This window comes from Papaver somniferum, chromosome 5 (genome assembly GCF_003573695.1).
Source record: "Papaver somniferum cultivar HN1 chromosome 5, ASM357369v1, whole genome shotgun sequence".
Lineage (NCBI taxonomy): Eukaryota > Viridiplantae > Streptophyta > Magnoliopsida > Ranunculales > Papaveraceae > Papaver > Papaver somniferum.
The window spans coordinates 61262235-61272187 of NC_039362.1; the positions used below are offsets into that span (position 1 = coordinate 61262235).

At 35.9% G+C, this 9953-nt stretch overlaps 1 protein-coding gene and 1 pseudogene across 1 annotated transcript; one reads left to right on the forward strand and one right to left on the reverse strand.

The window, feature by feature from the left end:
• The first annotated feature begins 1020 nt into the window (after window positions 1-1020).
• On the forward strand, window positions 1021-2222 carry LOC113281687 (protein PSY1-like). Its single transcript, XM_026530483.1, has 3 exons — window positions 1021-1192; window positions 1283-1341; window positions 1446-2222. The coding sequence occupies exons 1-3, from the start codon at window positions 1123-1125 to the stop codon at window positions 1548-1550; spliced, it is 234 nt and encodes a 77-aa protein (XP_026386268.1). The 5' UTR covers window positions 1021-1122; the 3' UTR covers window positions 1551-2222.
• A 131-nt stretch (window positions 2223-2353) lies between these two features.
• LOC113281688 lies at window positions 2354-5265 on the reverse strand (annotated as a pseudogene).
• Window positions 5266-9953: the final 4688 nt, after the last annotated feature.

Genomic DNA, 9953 nt, shown 5'->3' on the forward strand with positions numbered 1-9953 from the left:
GGTGGTGGTGGTGGAGAAGAAGGTGGTGGTGGTGGATCCGATACAAACTAGAGTTTTTCAGCTCTTCAATTTTGAGAAAAAAGAAAGAAAGAAGAAGAACGAGTGATGAATAGTCGACACTCAATAAAATAGATAAGATATAAGATGACTCTGAAAACCTAGGATCGATGGTCGTGGTTACTTATAATCAAAAAATCTGACGGCTGATATTAACCGGGGTATTTGGTCCGGTATAGGCCGGGAATAGGATAGAGATGTTCCATGTACCCAGTCCTCTACCGATTCTGAATTCAAATACCGTTCCATGTACCTCCTCCCCGGTTCCGATTCTTTTTTTCCGGTTCTGGTACGGTTCACCGGTTCCGGTCCGGCTCTTGTGTAGCCTTAATAAAATTTGTTTTTGTCAAAAGAAAAATAAAATAAATGTATTTATATATATATATGTATATATACCCGATTACTATAATTTTCAACGTATTTGGATCCGACTCGTTTGGAAATGATAGAAATCACCTGACTCATCTGGATCTAACTCAATATGTTTGTTTTCTGAGTCAGATTTGACTCACCTGACTCAATAATATGTGAGCCAATAGCTTGGTCCCATGAGTCAGAGGCATATTATTCGCTGACTCAAATGAATCCGAGTCATTAGTTCAGTCTGAATCAAAATGAAAATCAAACGGCTTGGCATCTGACATCTGACTCGAGCTGAGTTAGATTCAGACACCGAGTCCGCCAAAAATAATCGCGCTCTTTGTCTGATAATTGGCTGGCTCAAACATTCATACCTAGCAACCAGAAAGATGCGACCTCGAACATTGTTCTTGTAAGTGGCAAAAGTCCATCACGGAAAAATTTAAAAAGAGAAAATAACCCACAAGTGGAAGTATATCTGTGTACACATTTAAAGTTCTTAACTTTACAAAGTTAAGGCGGTTTCTTACTCCCAAATTTTGACTGTTATATATACTACTTCAGACTAGTATAATGTTTTCATTCTTCAAATTCAAGGTACTAATTCTACATAACTCAAAAAAAGAATCAGAAATCAAATAGGAACCCAGTTCTTAAGAATCTCGAAAGAAAAAAAGAAAAACCGAATCAATCCTAGAAAGAAAAATGGGTCGATTTTACTTTTTCAAGATTCTTCTTGTTTCAGCTATGATTTTGTCTCTTTTTTTCTCACAGGGTATATATAATTATCCTTATTCCTTTACATTAAAGTTCTAAACATTCTTAGTATTATTTTATGATTTAATTTGATTTGTTTCTTTTCTAGGATCTGCAAGAAATTTAGTAAGTTTGGGAAATGATGATCATTCTACTGTTGATGTAGAGGTTGGTTCTTTTCTTTTCTATTTTTTCTCCAATTTTGTTCATTTAATTAGAGTTTTCCATGATTGAATTCTTATGTGTTCTGTAATTGATGTTGTTTTGTTCAGAATGGAAGAAGGATGTTGCAAGTTAATGTTATGGATTATAAAGAACCAGGGGCAAATCCAAAAAATACTCCTGTTTTGCCTCCTCCCCCTCCTGCAGAAGTCTAACTGTATTTTACATGTCTTGATCTTCTTAATAATTACTAAAGAAAGAAAAGTTCTTGATTTTCTGTGTTGGATCTTAATTTTGTTTGATAAAATTTTGAGAAATGAGAGAAAAGTTTCTCATGTAGTTACTACTGTTTTTGTGCTTCTTTGATTGTGTGTTGAAAAATGAAGGTACTTGTGTTAATATGTGATACTGGGTGGTTCTATGAATACTAGTTTATCCTGCAGAGGATTTGTAAATGGAAATTTAGTCTAAAAAACGTGGTCGGGGACCTGTTCAGCTGATCAGGTTTGAGAAGGGGATACAGGCTCTGGCAGTCTGGTCTATGCCTTGTTCGCAACATTCTTCAAGGTACAGAAACCTTTTAACAACAATTTCTGGAAGATCAACTTTCATGAAGTCTTGAGACAGTAGTATAATATATTTATTACGATAAATGTTGAAGGCAAAAACATCCTTTGTTCTTGAGTTCTGATAAAATGTTCCCACTTCCTGTTCTTTTTTTTCTCTCTATATTATTGGTCATGAAGTAGAGAATGAGATGAACAAAAATCATCAAGTCAAAAATACAGACTTGGATCACCTGTAAACTAGCTGTGCTGCCGAGGTGTAAGGTTTAAGTCGTCTATTGGACTGCTTAATCAGTGAAATCAGACATTCTATTTCTATTATATCGTGCTATTAATAAAAACTGAAACGAAATAATATTTTGACATCTTAATAATTTCACAACTAAATTCAACAACAGGCACAAGATGGGTGACAACATTTACAGACAATGAGTTGTGCACGACTTTCATGATTAGTTTTAATTGTTAAACTTGTATCATAAATAGATAAAGGTTTTCTTACTACATTGTAGGGAAGAATCCTCTTTTGTGTGACATTAATACAGTTACACACACCCTCCACATCTCATACAGAAGGTGGAAACAAGAAATCAGAATAACGGCTACTCATAACAGCCCCTGAATCAATAGCAATCATTGCCTTCCTGTTGATATCTTCTTCTACTGGATAAGGGAAAAAAAACTATGCCGTTCTAATTTTTGTCATGGATCTTTTTCCATAGATAGCAACAGTACAACTCATACCTCTGGCTACCTCTCCTAGGGTCATTGGATTCTACAACCACCTGGGTCTTGTCCGCGACGAACATTGCCATAAGCTGATAGTTCAAGAAGATCCATCTCACGCCCTATTGTTCAAATAACCATGCAGAATTGCCAGAACATCAATTCCAGATATGAGAAAAAATATTTTTTACACGAGACATTTTTCTTCAAAGATAGAAATTAAAAACCAATAGAAAGATTGTTCTTTAAAACTTATGTAATTTCATGATTAAAGGGAAAACAAATTTCGCGTGATTTAAAGTGTACCTGCAACCCGGCAGTAAGAGCTCTTCTGGATTAGATCAGCTCTCGAAATCTCCGACTCAATTTTATTGCCCTTTGAACGGTTAACTGTTACCTATAGTACACATGAAAATCAATAAATTTGCAAACCGAAAGCTGCGAAATTAAAACAAAAAAACGCACCCAACGTAACACAACTAGACGACCAAATGCCCAACAAAGAGATGTGGTCTTTCTTTTATTCTGATGGTATTACAGGATCAGCATGATGAAGATGGAAGTGAATTCAGATGAGAAACTTCCTCTGTGATTGGCGAGTATTCACGAGCTTATGAGGTTGCAGTCAAAAGCCAACAGCAGTCATCCAATAACCATGGCTGAAAGACCACTACGAACAAGAAAAAAATCTTCCCATGATAGGTGCTTTTGTCCGTTAAATAATTTTAAGTACTTTTGTTCATAAAAGTCCTAACAGCATCCAAAAGGTCAGCCAAATCTAACAAGTTTGACTCAGTAGGGGAGCTAAATTCAGATATTTGGTATGATTGCCAAATGAAAGTGCTGAATTTGGCTAAAGGCCATCAAGGTTCCATACTGGTCGAAGGCTTTGACAAAATCACCCGTTAGTTGAAACCCAGCGACAAAATCAGAGGACTGGTTTTACTGAGCTTGGTGTAAGTGTAACTCTCCAAGTCTCGGACAAACTTCCCCTTGAGCCAGGCACTGGCTGCGGGATTGCAAACTGCGCCAAGAAATTGCAGAATTTGCTCTTACTTTAAAATTGTGCCTGGGGACCTTCCAAAATGAGTGTTAGTGATTATTGCCAAATGATAGCTGATTTGATAACTATGTTAAATACCAATATTTAGCTGCCCTAGTGTCATACCTCTTTTAGCCAAATATGTAAGTTTGGCTAGATGGTAAATTCTCCCTTTTGCAATTGGATGAAACACGGCTCTTGAATTACTATTTTACGCGCTATAAGTTGATTGGAACAATGAAACAAATTATAAAAGAAGAGGCACAACGAAACCTGGTACATGTCGAGTCTACCTGTAGAAGCTTTTATGTCGAACTCTCGAAAAACCTCGGTTCAATAGTAAATTTGACTAAATCAAAGAACTGGTTACAATATCTTTGGTTGACAAACTCAATCTCTAGATACACTAGAGACTCCGACCTCACCATGTACGCTCATAAAACACTAGTGCAGACCACAATTCTCGCACTCTCGACTGGCTCACACAACTCACAGTAAGGAGAGCCCTAACTCTCTTACTTACAAGTAGTTCCACTACCAAAACTCCTGCCATAATAGGAGTCTCTAACCAACTTCAGCGAACAACAATTGGCCGACTTATGTAGACTCATCTCTAGTACCGAAACTGATTTACCCCTAGAACACTTAACAGACTTACTAACCAGCTTAACTAGCTAGATAATCCTAGTTATTTCTAGACAGACCATCTTCCTTGTTAACTTGACAAGCTTAGGTTCTAGAAATCACCAGACTTTTATCGGAAAGTCTGTGTTCAAATCTAAACAGGACATTTCGAAACGTAAATCACAGCAAACACAAAAGCACAAGAACCTCATCACAGAATTATTCAAAAATGTCAAAGGAATACCTGTAAAACCTGGCAATTGTCCAGTGTACTCTTCCCACCCTGAAATTTGGAAACTTCATCAAAGCAATCCAATACAGCTAACAAAAGACATTAAAATACTATCCCCAAAAATTCCAACCATTTTTCATTCAATACCAAACCAAGCTCCACAAGATTATCAGAAAAAGGTAACATCTTTTTCAGTCAAACCACATTGATGAAGTCAAACAAAAAAACCCAAATTTCCTGAAAATGAAACCATACCTTGGAGTAAGGCAAAATATGATCATAATCATGACAAAGACAACCAGGACATCCAACAAGCTTTCTAAAAACAATATTACCAAGTGGGTCTCTTCTCCATCGTTCTGGATCTCTTCCTATAATCTTCTCAGCTTTTTCCCAACACTGTTGTTTAACACTATGTAAAACTCCTAGGGTTATTAGGGTTTTTGTAATCAGGATTATATCCTCTTCTCTCTTCAAATAATCCTTCTTCTGTAATAGTATCTCTGTTTAGAAGATATGTAGCTCCCGGTGGTACTGTTGATGATGACCTAGAAGATGGACTACTCCCGAATGATCCTCTTGAATCAATGTTCAATCTGGTTTTGGCGGGAGATGATGAGTTGTTTCTTTTTTGATTTCTTTCCTTCTTCGGTCTCATATTTCTTTCTTTACTTCGAAAATGAACTCCGAGTATTGTTCTGTTGTGTTCCTCTTTCAGGTATTCCTAAAGCTAAAACCTTTTGAGCTGCTCACTGTAACAAAGCGCAGAATGACACGCGTAAGGATATATTAGGGGATGTATGGTTACTGGGCTGTCTCGTGTGATGGCCCGTAATGCAACTTACTTGAGGCCTGGTTACACAAACAAATATTTTTTTAAGAAAATAAAAAAAAAAAAGTGAAAATTACTGTGGCACCCGTTTTTCGGCATTTTTTTCAGTGTGAAACCCACTGACGGAAAAAATCACTCGCATACCCAAAATCGGCGACAAAATTTCTCACACCCAAAATTTTCAAAATTCAGTTTTTTTTCTATTTCTTAAATTAGCCTTCTGTATTTATTAGTGTCTTCAGTTCTGAGATTCATTTTTTTTCTTTCTTTTTCGTTTATGTTAGAAAAGAGAGATATTGAATTACCAAAGCGAACGAGCTGAGAGAGGGTTCAAAATTTATGAATTTGTGTATCGATTTCTCAAAGATAATCTGAAATTCAAGCTACAAGTTCGTTCGTTTCATTCTAATCTTGATTCTGTTGTTGTTTAATCTTGATTCGCTTCTAGGTTTTTGTTTTTGTAAGATTAGGATATTATATTTTAGGAATTTGAAGCTTATTTTAGATCTTTCAAGCTTATTTTTAGTTTTGATTCTGATTTTTGTTTGATTTTTAGTTTTTGAATTTGTTACGATCAATGTAGATCTTTTCTACTTAATTTTTTGATTTTTTTGATTTCATGTTATAATCGATTTGATTTGTTTTGATTTCTAATCGATTTCGGATCTGTCTCTGTTAAGTTAATTTAGATATTTTCATGTAGATGTTTTTTATTTTGATTAATGTAGTTCTTTTAATGTTGTTGTTGATTTGATTTTCCGTCGAATGTTTGATTGAATCATATTTGTGTTGTTGATTTGACTGTCAGTCATATTTTTACATAACGATATGATACAGGTAATTGATGTATATATATGCAGGATACAAGTACGGATATGATTAGTACATAACTTTGAGTCAGAATTTTTGTGAATCAATATGCAAGATACTTATGTTTGATTTTGATTTGTCTGGATGTTTTTGATATTACTTGTTTTTGTATTTTTGCAGGGTGAAATGCCTGTTGTTAGTGCACTTGTTGTAATTCATTACTTCAATGATTTCTTAGCTCATCCTTTTGATATCAACACAACTCCGGAGTCTTTGAAGATAGTCGTTTTCCAGAAGTGGACTCGTTTATTACCTCATCATATCAGATTTTTCTTTAATGACGGAACCAAGTTTGTGCGGGTTGATTCTGATGTTATACTTCGTTGTTTTGCATCTCATTGTCATTGTAAAGGTCAGAAGAGCTTTGATTTGCTTGTTGAAGTTGGCAGCAATTCTTCCAGCAGTCGGAGTAGATCTTCAAGTAGTTGTATAATTGAACCTGAACCTGAAGAAGCTATGGTGAATTTCCTTGAAGATGGTTTTGTGCCAGTTAACAAGATTCTTAGGTCTGGGGGTTGGGATAAATTACTTGGTCAAGTTGGTAAAGTTTATTTTTGAAGGTGTAGAAGAAGTACGTATTGCAGTGAAGAAATACGAGTTTAAGTCTGGGTATGTTCTTCTTTATACTAAAAATGAAACTAGCAGGTTCTATGCAAAGTGCCCAAAAGAAAATTGCCCTTGGGAGTTTAAGGTTTGATGTTGAAAACAGAATGCTCAAGGTTGATACATATGTTAACAGTCATCACTGTGGATTGGGATGTCAAAGGCTCTTCCACAAACTCAACAATAAATTTGTTTCTAGTTTGATCAAGGATGAAATCAGAAGTGATCCGAGTTTCAAAGCTTTTGATTTGTTAAAAAAAATCTGATACTAGCTACGGGATCAATGTGAAATATTACCAAGCTTACAATGGAAGAGAGAGAGTGTATGAGGATATATTTGGTGATGATGTCATGTCGTATTCGCATCTGGCATGGTATGTAGATGCCATTTGCACCACAAATCCGGGGAGTTGGATTGATTTTCGGGTTGAAGTAGATGTCATTCGCAACCCAAATGAGGAGAGTTCAATTGATTTAGAAGTTGAAGCACCCTCAAATAAGTTTGTGCGTCTTTTTATTTCTTTTGAGGCATGTATCCATGGTTACCATTCCCTTCGTCCCATGGTTAATGTCGATGTTACCTTTCTTACATGGAGATTTAGAGAATGCCTCATGGTAGCAACTAACATCAATGCCGAACAACGTAAGTTTTCTTACAATAGTTTTCACTTTGTGATTATGCATCATTTTTATATAAGTGCATAATGTCTTATACGACATTTATTTTGGCTTCATAATGTCTTATGCATATTTTTTTAGATGCATAATGTCTTATGCATTATTTTTTTAGTTGCATATACTTCATGCAGTCTTTTTTACTGTTGCCTGATTTTATATTTTTTAAGTCCTGAAACATGTTTTCTTGTTTGAAGGGTTCTTTCCCTTAGCCATGACCCTAGTACCTGGTCAAGATAATGAGGAATGGCTCATGAGGAATTTAAGTAATGTTGTTGGTCATGATCAAGGCCAATCACATTTTTATCTGATCGTGGGGAAGGAATAAAGAGAGCGATTCCAATTATTTTTCCTGAAGCCTTCCACATTTACTGCTATTATAATCTTAAGAAGAACTTACCTATTAATGGTTCTGAGGAAAGGTATGGTGTCGTTCTTGATGCATTTCAAGCTGTTACATATGCTCTTAGTCCCGAAGGTTACCAAACAACCATCGCTATGATTATGGGTCTCATTTGTGGTTGGATTGCAGATTATATTGAAGATATCCCTCGCGAGAGCTGGTCAAATGCCTTTATTAGGGTTGTAGGTATGGCAGGACATCTTCGACTCTTGTTGAATCCTCCAATAATTGGATTAAGGTACACAAGAAGCTCCCTGCAAATACTCTTCTGAATCAGGTAAGGAAGGACGTGATGAAGATGATGTCAGAGAGAAGAAATATTGGTTTAATTTTCAAAACAATTCTCATACCAAAGAACAAAGCTAAGATAAAGGCTCTTATTGATGAGGGTTTAACCTGGCTGGTTATACAGTCTGATGCTCATGTTTATGAAGTGGAGCGCGGGGAGAGTTCTCATAGTGTCAACCTTGAGACAAATACATTGAATGATGAGGGTACCCAAGTACACCAATTCTTTTCGTTTGATCACAACTTATTCAAGACCCACCGTGTATAACCTCTTTAAGAACCAATCACTAAAGGAATATTTCAACACGATGTCCACTTGGAATATGGTTAGTCCGGACTGGCCAAACAATGTGAGAAATCAAAGCCAAGTGGCGAATCACAATACACCTTGTGTGATCGTCTATGGATACAAGATCGAGATAATACAACAACAAGATGTTCACTTGATAACAGTTACGGTACAAGACCGAATCACTATAGGATCAATATCAAGTGCCTAATTAATATACAAGTGCAAATACTTTAATTATAATTGTTAGAGCATAGCTCGTTTGAACCCACCAAGCATTGGTATGTCAAGTTTGGTTGTCATATTTTAGTATCAAAACTCATCTAGAGTCGCTTGATTAAATACTAGAGTCAACTTCGTTTAGGCTAGACTAGAAAGTCTAGGAATGTCAAGACGGCACATGGGTGCAAACAGATATATGTTAAGAAAGAAGGATCTCAGGTGAATCAAGAATGGCACATGGGTTCTTACGAAGCTTCTGAACGGTAAGAAAGCTGAAAATGCGGGGGTCTAACAACCACACCCATTAATTCGTTTGTCAATCTGAGAGGACTTACTCCAATATACTTTCTAGAGAATCAACTAGATAGTCAGACTCAATCTAGAGTAAAGTATATCAAAGAACTTAATATCTCTAACTCTTAATTCAATCCGCAATCAGCAAACAGAAATCTGCGAACCCGATTGAATATAAGAGGAGTTACTTGAATGGTACCAAAGACCAATGTTCAAGTGTCAATCAATGTAAATCAACAACCAAGGGTTGGATATTATAATTGATTGATCATAACGCACAACCTGTGATATTTCAATTATATAACAAAATATAATGCGGAAAAGAAATAACATAGACACCAGAATTTTGTTAACGAGGAAACCGCAAATGCAGAAAAACCCCGGGACCTAGTACAGATTGAACACCACACTGTATTAAGTCGCTACAGACTCTACCCTACTACCAATTAACTTCGGACTAGACTGTAGTTGAACCCTAATCAATCTCACATTGGTTCAAGGTACAGTTGTGTTCTTTACGTCTCTTATCCCAGCAGGATACTACACATTTTATTCCCTTAATTGATCTCACCCACAACCAAGAGTTGTTATGACCTAAAGTCGAAGACTTGATAAACAAATCTGTCTCACACAGAAAAGTCTATAGATTGAATAAATTTGTCTCCCACAGAAATACCCAAGAGTTTTTGTTTCGTCTTTTGATAAATCAAGGTGAACATGAACCAATTGATAAACCGTACTTATATTCCCGAAGAACAACCTAGTATTATCAATCACCTCACAATTAATAATCTTACTCAACTAACGAAACAAGATATTGTGGAATCACAAACGATGAGACGAAGATGTTTGTGATTACTTTTATCTTTCCTATCGGAGAAATTAATCTCAAGTCAATTATTTTAATTGTACTCAATACGATAGAATCGGGAAAAATCTAAACACGCAACTA

Coding starts and splice junctions, on each gene's coding strand:
- LOC113281687 (XM_026530483.1), top strand. CDS start 1,123: ATGGGTCGATTTTACTTTTTCAAGATTCTTCTTGTTTCAGCTATGATT. Junction 1,193..1,282: donor GTCTCTTTTTTTCTCACAGG/GTATATATAATT, acceptor TTTCTTTTCTAG/GATCTGCAAGAAATTTAGTA. Junction 1,342..1,445: donor ATTCTACTGTTGATGTAGAG/GTTGGTTCTTTT, acceptor TGTTTTGTTCAG/AATGGAAGAAGGATGTTGCA.